The 22,584-nt window shown below is 42.7% G+C and overlaps 2 protein-coding genes across 3 annotated transcripts; one reads left to right on the plus strand and one right to left on the minus strand.

The window, feature by feature from the left end:
• Positions 1-290: 290 nt before the first annotated feature.
• Positions 291-18,062, plus strand: fam53c (family with sequence similarity 53 member C). Of its 2 annotated transcripts, none has more exons than XM_079649271.1 (5): positions 291-849; positions 8,170-8,422; positions 8,620-8,677; positions 8,973-9,874; positions 14,019-18,062. In XM_079649271.1, exons 3-5 carry the CDS (start codon positions 8,671-8,673, stop codon positions 14,325-14,327), a joined length of 1,218 nt encoding a protein of 405 aa, XP_079505397.1. In that variant the 5' UTR covers positions 291-849; positions 8,170-8,422; positions 8,620-8,670; the 3' UTR covers positions 14,328-18,062. The 2 variants fall into 2 exon arrangements, with proteins under 2 accessions (XP_079505397.1, XP_079505396.1); XM_079649270.1 differs by having other exon boundaries at positions 291-844.
• A 3,550-nt stretch (positions 18,063-21,612) lies between these two features.
• Positions 21,613-22,387, minus strand: hspb9l (heat shock protein, alpha-crystallin-related, b9-like). Its single transcript, XM_079652593.1, has one exon. It carries the CDS (start codon positions 22,316-22,318, stop codon positions 21,719-21,721), a length of 600 nt encoding a protein of 199 aa, XP_079508719.1. The 5' UTR covers positions 22,319-22,387; the 3' UTR covers positions 21,613-21,718.
• Between the last annotated feature and the right edge of the window lie 197 nt (positions 22,388-22,584).

Below are 22,584 nucleotides of genomic sequence, written 5' to 3' on the forward strand. Positions count from 1 at the left end.
TCAGTGACAAAGCCCCCAACATGTCTCAATATTGGAATAAAAAGGGACTTGAAGCGCCTCCCAGAATAATGTTTAATTGTCCAAACATTTCAGAATAACGATAAAATATATATATTGGGAATATTTTCAAAATAAGGTTTAAAGGTCAGGATTTTCAGAATAAAGTCAAAATGTAGAGCTTTCCAAAGAATGTCTACATTTAGACATTTCTCTGAGGAACTGGATATTTTACCTCAAATAATAATATGTTCTCTCGCCTCCCCATTGGCTGCAGCGGGCTTCCATAGTACAGACCGCATGTGCTGTAAACAACCTCAGCCTCTGAACTACAACTCCCAGCAGCCCCGGCGGCAGCAGCACAGCTCTTATGTTCTGTTTGCTGCTGAATTATATTTAAAAAAACGTTTATTTGTGTGGTAAATAAACCGCTCGGTTATCAGCCGAGTGTTTTTATGATATAGATCGGGTGAGTGGCAGGTGCGGTGCGGGGTGATGCGGTGCAGCTCCCCCCCCCCTCCCCCCGCCTGGCACCGTAAACCTTATTTATGAATGCCTGCCGCTCACGGGCGTGTGCACGCAGATCCATTATTATCATGCTGTACTAATCACCGGCGAACCGACAGTTTCTGCAGAAGGTGTTCAAGAGCATCCCGGAGCCCGTTGAGCGCGAGGGAATCTAGACTTTGATTCATTTCGGTGCGTTTTGGTGCTGAGCGGCGGCGGCGCGGCGGAGCGGCAGGAGCGGCAGGCGGAGCGGTGCTTCCGTAACACCGGGTCAAAGAGAGCTGCTTTCTACACACAGCGGACCCGAACCGGACCCACACCGACCGGCACCAACACCCCGGTAAGGTGAGCCTTCAGCCGGGGAGAGGGAGCGGTGTAGCGCCGCTGGTCTGCCGCTGCAACACCGCGCTGTTCGCCGCGAACACAGCGCACAGGCCCGGACACACGCTGCCCCCCCCCCCCCCCCCCCCCCCCCCCGGTGTTATTATGGTTGTTATAATGGTTCTGTTAGGGAATCAGCCTTTAGACCTGGGTTTTTTATTCAGAAACACTGAGGCTAGAGGAGAACCGAGCAGATCCCGTGTGATTTCACCGCGTTTGTTTCAAACGCTGCTAGCATGCTAACAGTTAGGTCAGTTAGCCACCGTTAGCGGGGCCGGTGAAGCCCATATTTGGAAATTCCGTAGCGGCCAAACGGGGGTACTAAAGCTCACGTGACGTCATTTTGGCCCAAATAGACTTTTCTCCATTGACTTACATTGGGAAAGAAACGTCTGTAAATCAGCGGATTTTTATTTATTTATCTAAAACTCCCCAATGCGAACTCTTCTATATCCATTACTTAAAATGTGTTATTATAGAAGTTGTAAAATGCTTTAAAAGCTGAATCCAGAGGTATCTTATCTCTCCATTCATTTGACTCACATAGAGCGGGAGATCGGGGGCGGGGCTTAAGGGAAATCTTCATTGCGCACGCTCAGTGGGCCCACATACGGGTACTTATCGCTTCATTGTTGCTTCACACGCCTCTGAGCAGCTCCCATAGGAATGAACCGGGTCTCTTTACACCTCCATGGTTTCTGCCCGTTAGCCGCGCAGACTGGAGCAGCGCAGCCTGGATTCAGCGCCTCTGAGGCGGGGAAACAATCCACCGTGAGCCGGTCTGTTCCACAGAGCAAAATGGCTGAGTTTATTGTGCCGACCTTGAAAATAATAATGACATATTATTTATAGTAACTGCTAAGGTAATATAAGAGGTTGCTATAATATTACATGTTAATAATTTTTTATTTTATTGTAGTTTATATTTTGTATCATTTATTCTGCTCTATAACGGGGGGGTACAGCCACATAGGGAGTGTTAGCATTCCTCATTGAAAACAATAGGATGTGTTAGCAACGAGCTAACAGCAGCCGGAGGCCCTGAGCTGGGATCTACAAAATAAAGCGAAATGTGGGAAATCTTTTCAAAATAAATTCTATATGCGAGGAATAAAATACAATCTAAATGTAGAGGCTGAAATATTTGCAAAATTAATTCAAAATGATAGGAATATTTTCAAAATAAGTCGATCTGTCTGTAATATTTTCAAAATAAGGTCAAAATATTAGGGATATTTTCAGATAAAAGTATCCCAAATAAATATCCTAAAATCTGACTGTTTTCAGGCAGAAATCCTAAAATGTAAAGGCATATTTTTCTCCATAAAGATGAAGTAGTTATTTTCTAAAAGGCTCAGAATTTTGTTTAATAATTTATTAATCTACTGATTATTTTCTTCATTAATGTCAAACAATATTGATCCCAGATTTCTTAAATCCGAGCTGATGTGTTTAATGATATTACAAATATTCACTCTTATGTTACCCGGTGCAGACAAAACCCTGATATAGACATAACTTCACCTTCATATGATCATTAATGCTTCATTTGCAGATTCAGTCCTGTAATCATCCAGGGTGATGTTCAGGTGTATATCAGTATGTAGTGTCTCTACTTTAAAGAGTCCTCTCCTGCTGATGTCCAGGTGTATATCAGTATGTAGTGTCTCTACTTTAAAGAGTACTCTCCTGCTGATGTTCAGGTGTATATCAGTATGTAGTGTCTCTACTTTAAAGAGTCCTCTCCTGCTGATGTTCAGGTGTATATCAGTATGTAGTGTGTCTACTTTAAAGAGTCCTCTCCTGCTGATGTTCAGGTGTATATCAGTATGTAGTGTCTCTACTTTAAAGAGTCCTCTCCTGCTGATGTTCAGGTGTATATCAGTATGTAGTGTCTCTACTTTAAAGAGTCCTCTCCTGCTGATGATCAGGTGTTTATCAGTATGTAGTGTCTCTACTTTAAAGAGTCCTCTCCTGCTGATGTTCAGGTGTATATCAGTATGTAGTGTCTCTACTTTAAAGAGTCCTCTCCTGCTGATGTTCAGGTGTATATCAGTATGTAGTGTGTCTACTTTAAAGAGTCCTCTCCTGCTGATGTTCAGGTGTATATCAGTATGTAGTGTCTCTACTTTAAAGAGTCCTCTCCTGCTGATGTTCAGGTGTATATCAGTATGTAGTGTCTCTACTTTAAAGAGTCCTCTCCTGCTGATGATCAGGTGTTTATCAGTATGTAGTGTCTCTACTTTAAAGAGTCCTCTCCTGCTGATGTTCAGGTGTATATCAGTATGTAGTGTCTCTACTTTAAAGAGTCCTCTCCTGCTGATGTTCAGGTGTATATCAGTATGTAGTGTGTCTACTTTAAAGAGTCCTCTCCTGCTGATGTTCAGGTGTATATCAGTATGTAGTATCTCTACTTTAAAGAGTCCTCTCCTGCTGATGTTCAGGTGTATATCAGTATGTAGTGTCTCTACTTTAAAGAGTACTCTCCTGCTGATGTTCAGGTGTATATCAGTATGTAGTATCTCTACTTTAAAGAGTCCTCTCCTGCTGATGTTCAGGTGTATATCAGTATGTAGTGTCTCTACTTTAAAGAGTCCTCTCCTGCTGATGTTCAGGTGTATATCAGTATGTAGTGTCTCTACTTTAAAGAGTCCTCTCCTGCTGATGTTCAGGTGTATATCAGTATGTAGTGTCTCTACTTTAAAGAGTCCTCTCCTGCTGATGATCAGGTGTTTATCAGTATGTAGTGTCTCTACTTTAAAGAGTCCTCTCCTGCTGATGTTCAGGTGTATATCAGTATGTAGTATCTCTACTTTAAAGAGTCCTCTCCTGCTGATGTTCAGGTGTATATCAGTATGTAGTGTGTCTACTTTAAAGAGTCCTCTCCTGCTGATGTTCAGGTGTATATCAGTATGTAGTGTCTCTACTTTAAAGAGTCCTCTCCTGCTGATGTTCAGGTGTATATCAGTATGTAGTGTCTCTACTTTAAAGAGTCCTCTCCTGCTGATGTTCAGGTGTATATCAGTATGTAGTGTCTCTACTTTAAAGAGTCCTCTCCTGCTGATGTTCAGGTGTATATCAGTATGTAGTGTGTCTACTTTAAAGAGTCCTCTCCTGCTGATGTTCAGGTGTATATCAGTATGTAGTGTCTCTACTTTAAAGAGTCCTCTCCTGCTGATGTTCAGGTGTATATCAGTATGTTGTGTCTCTACTTTAAAGAGTCCTCTCCTGCTGATGTTCAGGTGTTTATCAGTATGGAGTGTCACTATTTTAAAGAGTCCTCTCCTGCTGATGTTCAGGTGTTTATCAGTATGGAGTGTCACTATTTTAAAGAGTCCTCTCCTGCTGATGTTCAGGTGTATATCAGTATGTAGTGTGTCTACTTTAAAGAGTCCTCTCCTGCTGATGTTCAGGTGTATATCAGTATGTAGTGTCTCTACTTTAAAGAGTCCTCTCCTGCTGATGTTCAGGTGTATATCAGTATGTTGTGTCTCTACTTTAAAGAGTCCTCTCCTGCTGATGTTCAGGTGTTTATCAGTATGGAGTGTAACTATTTTAAAGAGTCCTCTCCTGCTGATGTTCAGGTGTATATCAGTATGTTGTGTCTCTACTTTAAAGAGTCATCTCCTGCTGATGTTCAGGTGTTTATCAGTATGTAGTGTCTCTACTTTAAAGAGTCCTCTCCTGCTGATGTTCAGGTGTATATCAGTATGGAGTGTCTCTATTTTAAAGATTCCTCTCCTGCTGATGTTCAGGTGTTTATCAGTATGGAGTGTCTCTATTTTAAAGAGTCCTCTCCTGCTGATGTTCAGGTGTATATCTGTATGTAGTGTCTCTACTTTAAAGAGTCCTCTCCTGCTGATGTTCAGGTGTTTATCAGTATGGAGTGTCTCTATTTTAAAGAGTCCTCTCCTGCTGATGTTCAGGTGTATATCAGTGTGTAGTGTCTCTACTTTAAAGAGTCCTCTCCTGCTGATGTTCAGGTGTATATCAGTATGTAGTATCTCTACTTTAAAGAGTCCTCTCCTGCTGATGTTCAGGTGTATATCAGTATGTAGTGTCTCTACTTTAAAGAGTCCTCTCCTGCTGATGTTCAGGTGTATATCAGTATGTAGTGTCTCTACTTTAAAGAGTCCTCTCCTGCTGATGTTCAGGTGTATATCAGTATGTAGTGTGTCTACTTTAAAGAGTCCTCTCCTGCTGATGTTCAGGTGTATATCAGTATGTAGTGTCTCTACTTTAAAGAGTCCTCTCCTGCTGATGTTCAGGTGTATATCAGTATGTTGTGTCTCTACTTTAAAGAGTCCTCCTCTCCTGCTGATGTTCAGGTGTATATCAGTATGGAGTGTCTCTATTTTAAAGATTCCTCTCCTGCTGATGTTCAGGTGTTTATCAGTATGGAGTGTCTCTACTTTAAAGAGTCCTCTCCTGCTGATGTTCAGGTGTTTATCAGTATGGAGTGTCTCTATTTTAAAGAGTCCTCTCCTGCTGATGTTCAGGTGTATATCTGTATGTAGTGTCTCTACTTTAAAGAGTCCTCTCCTGCTGATGTTCAGGTGTTTATCAGTATGGAGTGTCTCTATTTTAAAGAGTCCTCTCCTGCTGATGTTCAGGTGTATATCAGTATGTTGTGTCTCTACTTTAAAGAGTCCTCTCCTGCTGATGTTCAGGTGTTTATCAGTATGGAGTGTCTCTATTTTAAAGAGTCCTCTCCTGCTGATGTTCAGGTTTTTATCAGTATGGAGTGTCTCTATTTTAAAGAGTCCTCTCCTGCTGATGTTCAGGTGTATATCAGTATGTAGTGTCTCTACTTTAAAGAGTCCTCTCCTGCTGATGTTCAGGTGTATATCAGTATGTAGTGTCTCTACTTTAAAGAGTCCTCTCCTGCTGATGTTCAGGTGTTTATCAGTATGGAGTGTCTCTACTTTAAAGAGTCCTCTCCTGCTGATGTTCAGGTGTTTATCAGTATGGAGTGTCTCTATTTTAAAGAGTCCTCTCCTGCTGATGTTCAGGTGTTTATCAGTATGTAGTGTCACTATTTTAAAGAGTCCTCTCCTGCTGATGTTCAGGTGTATATCTGTATGTAGTGTCTCTACTTTAAAGAGTCCTCTCCTGCTGATGTTCAGGTGTTTATCAGTATGTAGTGTCTCTACTTTAAAGAGTCCTCTCCTGCTGATGTTCAGGTGTTTATCAGTATGGAGTGTCTCTATTTTAAAGAGTCCTCTCCTGCTGATGTTCAGGTGTATATCAGTATGTAGTGTCTCTACTTTAAAGAGTCCTCTCCAGCTGATGTTCAGGTGGATATCAGTATGTCGTGCCTCTACTTGAAAGAGTCCTCTCCTGCTGATGTTCAGGTGTTTATCAGTATGTAGTGTCTCTACTTTAAAGAGTCCTCTCCTGCTGATGTTCAGGTGTATATCAGTATGTAGTGTCTCTACTTTAAAGAGTCCTCTCCTGCTGATGTTCAGGTGTATATCAGTATGTAGTGTCTCTACTTTAAAGAGTCCTCTCCTGCTGATGTTCAGGTGTATATCAGTATATAGTCCCTCTACTTTAAAGAGTCCTCTCCTGCTGATGTTCAGGTGTATATCAGTATATAGTGTCTCTACTTTAAAGAGTCCTCTCCTGCTGATGTTCAGGTGTATATCAGTATGTAGTGTCTCTACTTTAAAGAGTCCTCTCCCGCTGATGTTCAGGTGTATATCAGTATGTAGTGTCTCTACTTGAAAGAGTCCTCTCCTGCTGATGTTCAGGTGTATATCAGTGTGTAGTGTCCCTACTTTAAAGAGTCCTCTCCTGCTGATGTTCAGGTGTATATCGGTATGTAGTGTCTCTACTTTAAAGAGTCCTCTCCTGCTGATGTTCAGGTGTATATCGGTATGTAGTGTCTCTACTTTAAAGAGTCCTCTCCTGCTGATGTTCAGGTGTATATCGGTATGTAGTGTCTCTACTTTAAAGAGTCCTCTCCTGCTGATGTTCAGGTGTATATCAGTATGTAGTGTCTCTACTTTAAAGAGTCCTCTCCTGCTGATGTTCAGGTGTATATCAGTGTGTAGTGTCCCTACTTTAAAGAGTCCTCTCCTGCTGATGTTCAGGTGTATATCAATATGTAGTGTCTCTACTTTAAAGAGTCCTCTCCTGTTGATGTTCAGGTGTATATCAGTATGTTGTGTCTCTACTTTAAAGAGTCCTCTCCTGCTGATGTTCAGGTGTATATCAGTATGTAGTGTCTCTACTTTAAAGAGTCCTCTCCTGCTGATGTTCAGGTGTATATCAGTATGTAGTGTCTCTACTTTAAAGAGTCCTCTCTTGCTGATGTTCAGGTGTATATCAGTATGTAGTGTCTCTACTTTAAAGAGTCCTCTCCTGCTGATGTTCAGGTGTATATCAGGATGTAGTGTCTCTACTTTAAAGAGTCCTCTCCTGCTGATGTTCAGGTGTATATCAGTATGTAGTGTCTCTACTTTAAAGAGTCCTCTCTTGCTGATGTTCAGGTGTATATCAGTATGTAGTGTCTCTACTTTAAAGAGTCCTCTCCTGCAGATGTTCAGGTGTATATCAGTATGTAGTGTCTCTACTTTAAAGAGTCCTCTCTTGCTGATGTTCAGGTGTATATCAGTATGTAGTGTCTCTACTTTAAAGAGTCCTCTCCTGCAGATGTTCAGGTGTATATCAGTATGTAGTGTCTCTACTTTAAAGAGTCCTCTCTTGCTGATGTTCAGGTGTATATCAGTATGTAGTGTCTCTACTTTAAAGAGTCCTCTCCTGCAGATGTTCAGGTGTATATCAGTATGTAGTGTCTCTACTTTAAAGAGTCCTCTCTTGCTGATGTTCAGGTGTATATCAGTATGTAGTGTCTCTACTTTAAAGAGTCCTCTCCTGCAGATGTTCAGGTGTATATCAGTATGTATTGTCTCTACTTTAAAGAGTCCTCTCCTGCTGATGTTCAGGTGTTTTTCAGTATGTAGTGTCTCTACTTTAAAGAGTCCTCTCCTGCTGATGTTCAGGTGTATATCAGTATGTAGTGTCTCTACTTTAAAGAGTCCTCTCCTGCTGATGTTCAGGTGTATATCAGTATGTAGTGTCTCTACTTTAAAGAGTCCTCTCCTGCTGATGTTCAGGTGTATATCAGTATGTAGTGTCTCTACTTTAAAGAGTCCTCTCCTGCTGATGTTCAGGTGTATATCAGTATGTAGTGTCTCTACTTTAAAAAGTCCTCTCCGTAGTGATGTCACCATGTTCCGGATGTAAACAATACATTTTATTTCTCTGCTTCCTCTGCAGGTGCGTTACCGGGGGCAACAGCTGACTGAGGATGTGTTTTTAAGAGTGGGAGGGGCTACCTGGCCCTGAGTGACGGAGGAGGCGGAGTCTCAGCTCACAGACACAAAGGGGCGTGGCCTCCCCCCCTCCTCCCCCTCCCCCCCCCCCCCCCCCCCCCCCTCCCACCACCATGCTGTGGTTTTTCTGCTGGGGGAGGGCCTGACGACTCAGGACTCTGGAAGGAAACCCTGCTCCGCCAGGGGACTCACACCTGGTGAGACACACACACACACACACACACACACACACACACACACACACACACACACACACACACACACACACCTGCATTGTGATGCGTTCAGGCTCTATTCAGTCAAATTGATATTTGTGTGAAGGTAAATTATAACGTAACGATCTGTTTGTGTTTGTTTTAATCTGTATTTTAACTGAAGTGCGTTTTTGTGTCAGTCCCTGCTGGACCCCAACAGCCTCGCAGAGCTCAGGACCCCAGATGGCTTGATGCCTGGTGAGTGTTCAGCATGAGTCAGCATGATGAGTCCTGACCTGAGTCAGCATGATGAGTCCTGAACCCTGACCTGAGTCAGCATTATGAGTCCTGAACCCTGAGTCAGCATTATGAGTCCTGAACCCTGACCTGAGTCAGCATTATGAGTCCTGAACCCTTTGAGCATTCGGAACAGCGCTATAAAGTCACATGCATGATGATGATGATGATGATGATGATGATGATGATGGTGATGATGGTGATGATGAATTGTTGTTCTCCTGTAATCAGTGATCTGTCCTCTCTCATGTTGCAGAGAGCAGTTACTGGCAGCTCTGCCCTCCCTCCTCTAAATCCGGCCTGCAGGGGGGGTTACTGAGCTCTAGTTTCCCCCCCGGCCCCAATGCTCACCTGCAGGAAGGCGTCTCCCGCCTGGACCCCCCCCCTCTGGCTCCTCCCCCTCCTCCTCTGGCTCCTCCCCCTCCTCCACCCCCTCCTCCTAAAAGGCACTGTCGCTCCCTCTCAGTACCTGAGGATTTATCTCGCTGTCGATACACCTGGAGACCGAGCGCCTCAAGAGTCTGGACCCCCGTCAGCAGGACCCCCTGCCATGGGGGCGGGGTTGGGGGCGGGCCTTATTCGTCAGGGGGAGGAGCCTCTTCATCAATGGGAGGAGCCTGTCGTGCACCAAGCTCCTCCCTGAATTCGTCCCTTCACTCCTCGTCTTCGCCGACCTTCTTCAGTCTGGCGTTATCTCCGGACAGCCCGTTGCCATGGAGCTTCCCGTGGGACCCCAGTGAAGCGGCGTCAGGGGGCGGAGCCTGTTGCTGCTTCTTCCCGTCATCCTGTAGCTCCTCCCCCTCCCCTTTGATCCCGCCCCCTCCCCCTCAGAGGCGTTTCTCCCTCTCCCCGGTGTTGATCAGAGACTCTTTAGGGGGGGCATCGTCGTCCACTTCGTCCTTTTTGCCGCCACACCCCCCTCCGATTAGGCCACGCCCCCCCAGTGTGACAGCGGGAGGGGGCGGGGCTCTAATAGGCGCCTCCCCCTCCTCGGCATGCAGCACCCCCTCCTCCCTGAGGCGCTCCCTGCCCCCCCCCTTGCCTCGCTGCCACTCACAGCCCTGCGACCTCCTGCTGCTCAAACCCGGGCTAAAGAGGCGCCGCGACCCAGAGCGCCCCCCCGCACGCCCCCTGCTGGACTTCACCAAGATGACACAGGTACTGAAGTTTATAATGTCAACACCTGACGTTTTACTAAATGTACAGTTAAGTCCAGTTATCAAGAGAAGCTATGGAGCAGTAGATTTGACATGACAGCTATAGTCTTAGACTCTGAAACTAAAGACCTGGGGCCGTATTCACAAAGCATTTTATCTTACCGCTAGGAGTGCTCCTAACTCGCGCTAAAACATTTTACGTAGGAGTTTTTTCTTAAAAGTTATTCACGAAGCCGCTGAGACCTACTCATACTAAGGATAAATCACTAAGAGTGAACTAAGAGTGACGCGCCGTTGCTATGGATGACGTTGATTCTCGTGCATGAGTTTAGAAGCGGTCAGTACGGTGATTGGTTGTTCAGAGCAGGCGGTCTCGGTGAAACTCAACATCCCACAAACGAGCCCACTAAATCAAGGAAATAGCCGAGGCTAGAAATGATTCCTATCAAATAGTTATGGACAGTGCAGTTAGCAGAATACACGCATGATGACAAGTTTGTGCAGACCACGATAATGACGTTGTATATGCACGTTAAAGAGAGAGAGCAAACAATACAAATACGTAAATTGCATTAAATCAAGGAGGCAATTAAAAGCACCCTACAAACTATTATCCAATGAGCATATTTCCAGCACTTAAACACTTTCAATAACAGCCCATACCGCCGTTAAAGCCCCCCTATCATGATGAATGAAAGTGAAGACAAAGTTAAACGCAAGTGACACCCAACTGGTACATGGTGCCCCTGGTCCGCTCCGAGAGGTGAGCTTATATCCTTCTTTTGGGATCTGACTAATTACTGGAAGTCTATGGAACAGATGCCTTGTTGATGTTACATACTTGGGCGTATTAGGAAGATTTCAGGTAAAGCTTATATCTTAAGTTTCCCTCTTTCCCCAAAAGTTGGGGAAAGAGGGAAATGATCTCATAGAAATGCAACTGTTCTTTTGCTAAAGGAAGCACATGGCTTCACTTCACGAGGTGTATTGATCAAATATCTGTTATTCTTCATCAAAGAGTACTCAAAGCCAGTCATACCCTGCTCTATTCCACAGATCTTAAGGGTATCTTTGCAGGTTAACGTCATGTCAAATGATCATATAATCATTTAAAAATATAGTCTTATACTAGATGACACAGGTTTATCACGGTTCAGTAGATATTAAACACAGGTAACTCATGTCTCAACAGCGTTTATTATGCAGTCACATGCCGCCTTACAAAAGCATGTTGCCCATAAACTACATGTCCCACAATGCATCTCATTTTGTGCCACTACCCTAGACTTCTGCTTTCAAACGAAGTTAATTATGAAGTTATTACCCTGTTATTTTATACACTGGACCTCAGGTCACCTGGTTGATACAAGTCTCTGATGGACCCCCTGCTCCTTCATGGAGTTTCTATTATTAAGTTTGATTCTGAACACATGTCGGGAACTGAACCTGAAATAGAGAAATGCTTACCAGGTCTTTGCTGGTTGTTCTTGTTTACTAGCTGTTTCTTTATCTAGGTGGTTTGTTGTTGTTATAAGTGCATGACATTAAGGATTTGCCCTGTGGGCCATCTAAGCTCATTTACAGATGGCCCTGAGCCCAATAGAGATTGCCCTGAAAAATGCGTGTGGACGAAATGACGCACGAAGGGTTTGGGGGGCCTCCCCCTAGAACATTTAGATTTTTGCAGGTCTTAGATGCTGTCTGGTGCATTCTCTAGACTGAATTATGAGATGAACCACCACAATATTATATTGTACAATTTCAATTTTATTCTTAATTTCACTTGTTTGTTTGTTCTTGTTTGTGTTTGCTCTCTTGCATGCCCTGCATAGCATTAAGAAATACTTCAGTTGTTGGTCAAGACACTTTCCATCTGATGAAGGCAAATGCCTTCCCAGATGTAAAAAAGTAGAAAACATTACATTCAGTTGTAACTGCCAAAACAAACATTATTTACACTATTATGACCCCTGTTCAAAATGTTTGTAATGTTATCTACTGTAAGTTGGTCGAACGAATGCTTCCTCATCCGGAAGCTGACCGAGCAGACCCGAGCAGCAGCCGAGAGGAGCCGAGCGCATCCGCGAAGCATACAACATGGTGACGTCAGAGTTCCCGTTAGCCGGCCAATCTAAATCTCTTCCGTCAAAATGTCCGGTCAAAATAATTTCCCTTTCGCGCAATACCGAGTATGTGAGAGACAAGAATAGTCAATTCTAATGTCTAACACTTAATGTGGAGAAAGAGATGTGCTGTGTTGGTTGATCGTGTGTTGATCTGTTGGTAATGCCTCGGGGCTCCGGTGGGCATGTAAACAAATGCATAATGCTGCTCTATACTGTGTGGCCTCACCCAGTTGCATAGCAACACTTATTGTTTAGGTGTCTTTTAATAAGCAGGTAGTCATATCATTAGCTAAAACTAGCTGGATCTGATCGATATGGACATAAACGCGAGTGAAGTCTAATCTGACGGGAGAGAGAGATCAGCTGCTGCTGACGAGTCGACAAGCAGCTCTGCATGATCACATGCAGCGGTGAGCGGAACAAAACACACACTTCAGGTTAGAATATCACACGTAGCTATTTTAATCACCTCTCAAACTACCGTAACTAGTTATAGATATGTTTAGTTTTACTGTCGGGTCACTCATTACTGATCCGCGAGCTGCATGATACTGGCATAATAGATTGCCCGATCGGGCAACCAGCAGGTGAGGCTTCATGGCCCGAGCTAAAGACTAGATGGCCCCGGGCCATCGGGCAGTCCTTAATGTCGAGCCCTGGATATTGTTTGTTGTTGTCTCTAGTGGACACCCTGCTCCTCCTCAGACACGAAGTATTTATTTAGCTGGTTTGTGGGTTAACGCTTTAAAGTGTTTGATCATCCTAATCTGAGTTCAGAGGAAAACAAAACAAAGAGCTCTCGCTAAGCGGTCTTACGACGCTGGTTATCAACTCGGTAACTCAAGCCAGGGTTTCTCTGTCTGGCTGAGTGCGCGTTCACATGAAAGGGGCGGGGCTAGCTACATTTGACCAATCACAAACATGGAGAAGCGTACTGACAGCGCAGCGTCATACTTCCTGAATGAAAAGTCAACTTTAATATTAGACATATGAAGAAGTTAAACTTTAAACATCCATGACTTAAACACTTGATCCAGGATCAAAGCCACATAGCTGCACCTGCAAGGTGAATACAGCTGGTAACAGAACAAGTGTTTGAATGCGTACATGAACAGGTTTATGATATCACTGCCCCGTCTAAGACACCATCTGACTTTCATTACATTTGACTCGAGTGTTTCCTCAACTTAATGTGTTGCTTCAAATAATACTTCTGCATCCAGTATGTGACACTGTGAGTGTTGCACGGCCAGATACGGCTCAGCTGACTCAGATAAGGAGATGATACATTATGATGTGATATGCCGCGGACTGTACTTAATGTTACTCTGATCCGGTTACTTATGTTGTGGCAGATATTTAAGTAAGCTTTCTTAACGCTAATGTTCTAATAGTCAGATTGCTCTGAAGATGGGAGGTGATATTCTATTAATGTTCACGTTCACACAGTCGCTGATTTGAACTGTATTTCCTTTCTCCTGTAATATGACTTGATCGCTTTAAACTCCGCACACTGAGCTCTGATTGGTCAGCAGGCAGTGCTTTCACTGAGTTGAGCTCTTAGCCTGCAACCTAACCTGCTCCGGGGCAGGTTAGCCGCTCAGCATCAGTTACCATGGAGATCTAGCCTGCTAAAAAGAGAACCAGCTTCATAGGACCGGAAACCCAGAGTTTACCTGAAGTTAGCCGGCTAAGAGAACATCCTGCTTCGTAGTCCAGGCCTCTTCAGTTCAGGGTGTGGTTGTAGTTGTTTACTAGCTGTATCTTTATTTATCTCGTTTGTTGTTGTTGTTATTGTTTGTTGTGGTTGTCTCACAAGTTGTTGTCTCTGATGGACCCCCTGCTCCTCCTCTATATTTTTTGTAATGTTCTCTTTATTATTAAGTTTGTTTTGAACAGAACCTGAAATACAGTAATGGTTACCAGGTTTTTGCTGGTTGTAGTTGTTCACTAGCTGTATCTTTATGTAGCTCATTTGTTGTTGTTGTTGTTTGTTGATGTGTCTCTGCTCCCCCTCAGACTCGCAGTATGGACCCTCAGGCTCTGGACCGATGTGGCGGCCGGCTGCTCTGCGGCGTGGACCTCTCCGCCGGCATGGAGTCGTTCCTCGGAGACTTCAGACGCTCCTGCTCTCCGGCCGAGTGTCTGGGACGCAACAGCATCGGGCCGCTGAGCGAAAGCGACGAAGAGGAGTGCCGTGAAGACGAGGAGGAAGAGGAGGAAGACGATGGTGATGAAGAGGAGGAGGCGGCGGCGGCGGCGCAGCAGCAGAACGTCTTCGAGAGAGACTGTACAGAACTGGACCTGAACTTGATAGAGGAAAACTGAGGCGTTTGTAAATGAAGGCTGTCTCTCTCTCTTTTTTTTTTAATTTGTTTTTTTGTTTAAGCCCCTCCCCCACCCCCTCCCCTTCTTCATCGTCTCCTTGCCACCAATCAGCAAGGCTCTCAGGAACAACGCCTCCTCTCATTGGATGAGCCGGGGGGAAACAGGACGACAGTGATGATGTGAAGCTGCCGCGAGAAGAGAGGTTTCAACAGTAACTCCGGGAGGACCTGCAGACACCTGGAGTGTTAGCGTGTAGCGTTAGCATGTAGCGTTAGTGTGTAGCGTTAGCCTGCAGTGTTAGCATAAGTGTGCAGTGTTAGCACACAGTGTTAACCTGCAGCGTTAGTCTGCAGCTTTAGCGTGCAACGTTAGCCTGCAGTGTTAGCGTGTAGCGTTAGAGTGCATGGTTAGCATGCATTGTTAGCGTGTAGCGTTAGCCTGCAGCATTAGCGTGCATTGTTAGCGTGTAGCGTTAGTCTACAGCGTCAACCTGCAGCGTTAGCGTGCATGTTTAGCGTGTGGCGTGTAGCGTGTAGCGTTAGCGTGCATTGTTAGCGTGTAGCGTTAGCATGCAGGTAGCTTGGTCTGGGCGTCCCGGTGTCTTCCAACATGCAGCTGCTGAGTCTCAGTAACACACTTCAGTCTGAGGAGGCGCCACCTGCCATCAAACACACACACACACACACACACACACACACACACACACACACTGGGCGTGGCGTCGGCCCTCAGACTGCAGGCAGCCACTGATGCTGTCGTTCACCTGAGTGTTCACACATTCCTGTTCATCCACTCACTGTGTGTGTGTGTGTGTGTGTGTGTGTGTGTGTGTGTGTGTGTGTGTGTGTGTGTGTGTGTGTGTGTGTGTGTGTGTGTGTGTGTGTGTGGTGGTCATGTGACTTGTGTCCAGATTAAATCCAGATATTTATTTTTATATTTATTAATTTCTCGTTATGATATCTTTGGTGATTATTAATTTATTTATTTCAGATCACGGCGTCATATTTATTTTCACTGCTAGTACTTGAAGTGATAACTTACATCACAACATTTTTTATATCTTATTTATATAATTTGTAATATATTTGACAGGCCGATCATTCAGTTTGAATTTGCAGAAAACTTCAGATCTTTTATAGTTTGTATTCTCTGGGTTTAATCTGGACTCTGCTGTGATTTGACTCCAGATGTGATTTCTGATTTGTTTTTCCCCTGAAAAAGAACAAAATGCACGTCAAAGGTCTCCGAGCGTCCGCTGCACTGAAGTTATTTACATGTTTTTCTACTGAGAATCACATTCCTGCTGATAACCCCCCCGACCTGCAGAGAGATGATCGTAACAGCTGGTTCATTTACCTTTTCAACAGGTGTGTTAGTCGGGGATCTACTCCAGTCCAATCAGTCACCTGTACACGATGTATTGATTCATGGTTTTAGGCCTTTTTCGAGCAGATTTGTGAAATCATTTGGGATTTTCTTCAAATGAAGCCCTTATTTGGTGTTGGTTGGGCTTCTGGTAAAATAATATAATTAAAGAAGATGTAACGGCCGTTTCATAGACATACAAGTTTTGGATTATTAAAAATGACCTGCTGATTAATTCATAATAAAAACATCTCCTAAATGAAAACATAATTCCCGCCGTGTTCCTAAATCTGGAAAGTGTTTTTTCCAGCTGACACTAAACACAACGTGATGCATTCAAGGACACTCTCAACATCGGAGAGTCGATGGTCAGCTGCTGGAAAATAAAAAGGTTAACAGACTGAAACCCCAGAAGAAAAAGTAAACAGAAACATAATTTGAACAACAAATGGATCATGTTTGAAAGTCTCAGATGTCCAATTGTCCCTGAATGCACCTAAAGGGTAAATGAATTTCGGCTGTGACCGATCGTCGTCATTTATTTATAATCGTGGCGACTTTACTGTTACATTTACAGACGTTTAGTTTGAACGGCACTTTGTAAGATTGTTTTCTGTTTCTTCTTCTTCTCCGTCTAATGTCAGCGTCACATCGGTGAGGGGGGGGAAATGTACAAAAAAAAAGAAGTATTTTTGAACTGAAAAACATCCTCACTGTTAAAGGGAGCAGTTCAACATTTAGAGAAACTCTTTTTAAGGTGAGGTCAACGTTTGCTAAGAGCTAACCTGTTAGCGTCACATGCTACCTGTTAGCATCACGTGCTGAAAATCTGAAATTATAACTTAAGGCTCAGTTCACACAAATCTACAAAACATTTAGGAATGAAAAATAAAAACTGCAATGTTTTCCAGGAATGTCCCCGTAACACACATATACAAACACATTATCCCCGTAACACATATATACAAACACACCATCCCCGTAACACCTAATACAAACACAGCATCCCCGTAACACATATATACAAACACAATGTCCCCGTAACACACATATACAAACACAATGTCCCTGTAACAAACACATACAAACACAATGTCCCCATAACACACATATACAAACACATCATCCAAGTAACACACATATAAACACAATGTCCCCGTAACACATATATACAAACACAATGTCCCCGTAACACACATACAAACACAATGTCCCCATAACACACATATACAATCAAAGTGTCCCTGTAACACACATATACAAACATCATGTCCCTGTAAGACACATATACAAACACAATGTCCACGTAAAAAACATACAAACACAATGTCCCCATAACACACATATACAAACAAAATGTCCCTATAACACACATACAAACACAGCATCCCCATAGCATTAATGTTTTTTTCAGCCACCTTTAGATAAAACTACGTGCACTTACATATTATTCATATCTTGAACGCAGTTTAAAATACAATCAACACTAAAAAACAGGTTACATTAAGAACGAATTACCCTTTCAAGCTAGCTAACTTGTGAATCGCCTATGCTAATGCTAATTGCTAGCATACACATTGCATGTAAAATCAAATTCACAAATGTTTATTATTGTTAATACTGTATTTCTCACAATAACAGCACTTAAGCCTAAACAGAATACTTTATAGCCGGCAAATAATGCTAGCTTTCAGCATATGCACTTCTCAAGCTAATTGAAAGGCTAATGGCTATCGTTAGCATTAATTTAAATCCACAGCTAAACCTCAGTAACAGACCGAGCTGGACGTTCATGTGGTGTTTTTACATTTTTCTTAAACCAGTGTAGCATGAGAGCATGGTGGAATTTAGCTAACTAGCCACCCGCTAAATGAGGTAATAAAAACAAGTACTAGCCAATCAGAGCCCGTTAAACACAGCGTTAGGTTTACATCTCGAGCTGGCTGTAAAAACGATCAATGCCTCCCTGCAACAAACACACACACACACTCTCGCTCCTGGTTTCATGGGTCTGTTTGTTTCCATCGCTCCATCACGCAGCCTTACTGAACATATTATTCTGTAAATCAAAACGTTAAAAAAGGAACGAGGTGATCGGAGAGGAGGAGTTTACTGTAGCTGTTTTTAGTACCTCTGTTCTTTATGTTCTACTGTTCTTTCTTAATATTTCTAATCTGATGTCTGAGCGCGACGACGAGTCGGCGATGAAACGCATCGTGAGAAAATAAAAAATAGAAGCTTCCGGACGTTAGCGGAGGATCGGGGTTGTACAAAGTTAGCGGAGAGACTCGGACTTCTCTTGTCTTTTAGAAATGTTTTTTATTGTATGTGATTAAAAAATTTAAAAAAATAAAAAAAGAACAATGACAACATGGCAATTTGAAAAAAGCAGTTTGTGAATAAATTAAGTTTATTGAGAATTATTTTACAAAGAAAGGGGAAAACTGTGTCCTGTCTTTATTTCCATCAGTTTGGATTAAAGGTTGTTTAGATCAATAGCAGGAGATTCTTATTCACAGCATGTAAGAAAAGGTGGAATATTGTTGCAAATGTTTGAATAATAGTAAATAATTTACACAAACAGTAACATTTTACAACAAAGATAATAATAATATGGCAATAAAGAAACTTTATTTTACATTTTTTAAAGAAATATGCAAACTCAGTTGCATTTTTTAAGTCAAAATGTTGTGAGAATAATTCAGATTTAAGTGAATAAAGCAAATGTATTCCAAAAATAATATTGTGGTTTAAAAAAGGGACAATAATGTAAGACATGTGGAGAAAATGTGAAAACTTGAACTTCACTTTCAGAATTTAAATCAAAATGAGAAGAAAAATAGATGTTATTACAAAAAACTACAAGAAAAAAGTTGCAATTCAGAAGAAAAATATTATTTTAAAATCCAATACGATTGGATGAGAAGAAACACAAGGATTTTAGTCTTAGCAGACCATTTACATTTACTAACACCTGCTATATAACAGACTAAAAGAGAGTTTAAATGTGCTAATTAAAATACATCTTCAGTTTATGAGAAAGTCAAACTCAACAAAAAGTCAGAATATAAAAAAAGTCACACTTTAATGTAAATGAGATCAGAGACACTTGTTTTATTGAACAGTGAGAGCTCATATTCATAAAAACAGTTTCCAAAATCTACCTTTTTGTTCAGCAAACAAATGGATGAGAAAGTTGTTATACTTCTTAACATGGTGGTAGATTTTATTTGCTAATTCTCTGCTTTTAAGTTCAAAAATGAATATTGTTTTAATAATATAGGATATGCCACCTCAGATAAACAAAGCGTAACAGACATAAACAAACCTCACATGGAATAATTACTTTATTATAATCATCTTATTGATATAAAGGAAACTAAATCAGGAACTACAGAGATGTGTTATCGGGAACTACAGAGATGTGTTATCGGGAACTACAGAGATGTGTTATCGGGAACTACAGAGATATGTTATCGGGAACTACAGAGATGTGTTATCGGGAACTACAGAGATGTGTTATCGGGAACTAGAGAGATGTGTTATCGGGAACTACAGAGATGTGTTATCGGGAACTACAAATATATGTTATCGGGAACTACAGAGATGTGTTATCGGGAACTACAGAGATGTGTTATCGGGAACTACAAATATATGTTGTCGGGAACTACAGAGATGTGTTATCGGGAACTACAGAGATGTGTTATCGGGAACTACAAATATATGTTATCGGGAACTACAGAGATGTGTTATCGGGAACTACAAATATATGTTATCGGGAACTACAGAGATGTGTTATCGGGAACTACAGAGATGTGTTATCGGGAACTACAAATATATGTTATCGGGAACTACAGAGATGTGTTATCGGGAACTACAGAGATGTGTTATCGGGAACTACAGAGATGTGTTATTGGGAACTACAGAGATGTGTTATCGGGAACTACAGAGATGTGTTATCGGGAACTACAGAGATGTGTTATCGGGAACTACAAATATATGTTATCGGGAACTACAGAGATGTGTTATCGGGAACTACAAATATATGTTATCGGGAACTACAGAGATGTGTTATCGGGAACTACAGAGATGTGTTATCGGGAACTACAAATATATGTTATCGGGAACTACAGAGATGTGTTATCGGGAACTACAAATATATGTTATCGGGAACTACAGAGATGTGTTATCGGGAACTACAGAGATGTGTTATCGGGAACTACAGAGATGTGTTATCGGGAACTACAAATATATGTTATCGGGAACTACAGAGATGTGTTATCGGGAACTACAAATATATGTTATCGGGAACTACAGAGATGTGTTATCGGGAACTACAAATATATGTTATCGGGAACTACAGAGATGTGTTATCGGGAACTACAGAGATGTGTTATCGGGAACTACAAATATATGTTATCGGGAACTACAGAGATGTGTTATCGGGAACTACAAATATATGTTATCGGGAACTACAGAGATGTGTTATCGGGAACTACAGAGATGTGTTATCGGGAACTACAAATATATGTTATCGGGAACTACAGAGATGTGTTATCGGGAACTACAGAGATGTGTTATCGGGAACTACAGAGATGTGTTATCGGGAACTACATAGATGTGTTATCGGGAACTACAGAGATGTGTTATCGGGAACTACAAATATATGTTATCGGGAACTACAGAGATGTGGTATCGGGAACTACAGAGATGTGTTATCGGGAACTACAGAGATGTGTTATCGGGAACTACAGAGATATGTTATCGGGAACTACAGAGATGTGTTATCGGGAACTACAGAGATGTGTTATCGGGAACTACAGAGATGTGTTATCGGGAACTACAGAGATGTGTTATCGGGAACTACAAATATATGTTATCGGGAACTACAGAGATGTATTATCGGGAACTACAGAGATGTGTTATCGGGAACTACAAATATATGTTATCGGGAACTACAGAGATGTGTTATCGGGAACTACAAATATATGTTATCGGGAACTACAGAGATGTGTTATCGGGAACTACAGAGATGTGTTATCGGGAACTACAGAGATGTGTTATCGGGAACTACAGAGATATGTTATCGGGAACTACAGAGATGTGTTATCGGGAACTACAGAGATGTGTTATCGGGAACTACAGAGATGTGTTATCGGGAACTACAGAGATGTGTTATCGGGAACTACAAATATATGTTATCGGGAACTACAGAGATGTATTATCGGGAACTACAGAGATGTGTTATCGGGAACTACAAATATATGTTATCGGGAACTACAGAGATGTATTATCGGGAACTACAAATATATGTTATCGGGAACTACAGAGATGTGTTATCGGGAACTACAGAGATGTGTTATCGGGAACTACAAATATATGTTATCGGGAACTACAAAGATATGTTATAGAACAGGATGCTTCGCTCGGATCTTGTTGAAGCAGCAACAGGTTTTAATTCTTCATGGTTTGTTTTGTGAAAATCAGTACTTTAAAAATCTAATATAGCAGAGCAGTGAGTCGTTGTTTTCCGTATTCAAGGCGGTAAGAGAGAGTATTGAATGATATTTTACACATTCAGGTCTTCCTTCTCTTGGGGATCGTCACAATCAAACACTCATTTTACAGGTGAAAAACTTCTCAGACAAATATGTTTCGCTGTTCAGTTAAGCAGGTAATAAAATAGCAACTATTGTTCATTTGAACTTTGACAAAATTAGATTTTTAGTTGCAATATAACTTTACTCCGCTGAGTCGCTCTCAGTCTCAATCTCTGTTGATTATTTATGCTAATTCTGTGCTTTAATGTTAAAAAGGGAATATTGTCATCATATGATATTATGCCACCTCGAAAATATAATATCAGTATTTCTGACATTGTTTGTGAAGATAAACAAAGCGTAACAGACATAAACAAACCTCCATGGAATAATAACTTTATTATAAACATCTTATTGAAATAAATGAAAGTGCAGGTAAATCAGGAACTACAAAGATATGTTATCGGACGGGATGCGTCGCTCGGGTCAGTTTTTCTCCGCTGAGTCGCTCTCTGGAGACGTGATGGCGGGCAGAACGTTGATGGGAACCAACCTCTCCTTCCCATCATGCACTGCTCTCTCCCGGGGAGCCTGGATCTGCAGACGCCCCCCCGACAGAGAGCATCTGACGGCCTCCGGTTCGACGCCATGGGGCAGGTCCAGCTCCTGCCTGAACTCCTGGCAGCAGGAAGAGAACGAGCCCTTCTCGTCGTCCGTCTTCTTCTCCGAGCGGCCGCTGACCCTCAGCTTCCTGCCGACCTGCGTGACCTCCAGCTCTTCGGGGTGAAACGCCGCCGTGTCCAGACTCAGAGAGAAGAGGCCGTCTTGCCACAGCTCCTGGAAGACGATGGGCTGGAACACGGCAGACGGCGAGGTGTGGTCGATCTGCTGGAAGATCCTCTGGTGCAGACGCTCCATGATCTCCATGTTCTGACGCATCTCCTGCAGGTGGCGCTGCATCTCCTGCTCCATGTGGAAGAAGATCGGCTGAACCTCGGGCCACAGGCGGCGAACCGGCCAATGAGCATCCAGGAAACACTGCATGGGGGGGGAGGCCGGCGGTGGGAAAATGCTGGGACACAACATCCTGTTTCCTGTTTCTGAGGAAGATCAGAAGAAGATTCAGAGAGAGACTGAGCTTCAGACTGTCCGACAACTGCTGCCCGACGCCTTATATACACACACACACACACACACACACACACACACACACACACACACACACACACACACACACACACACACAGTAATGCTGCTGGAACTTTCCATCTGTGTGTGTGTGTGTGTGTGTGTGTGTGTGTGTGTGTGTGTGTGTGTGTGTGTGTGTGTGTGTGTGTGTGTGTGTGTGTGTG

The sequence above is a fragment of the Notothenia rossii genome (genome assembly GCF_949606895.1).
Source record: "Notothenia rossii genome assembly, chromosome: 9".
Lineage (NCBI taxonomy): Eukaryota > Metazoa > Chordata > Actinopteri > Perciformes > Nototheniidae > Notothenia > Notothenia rossii.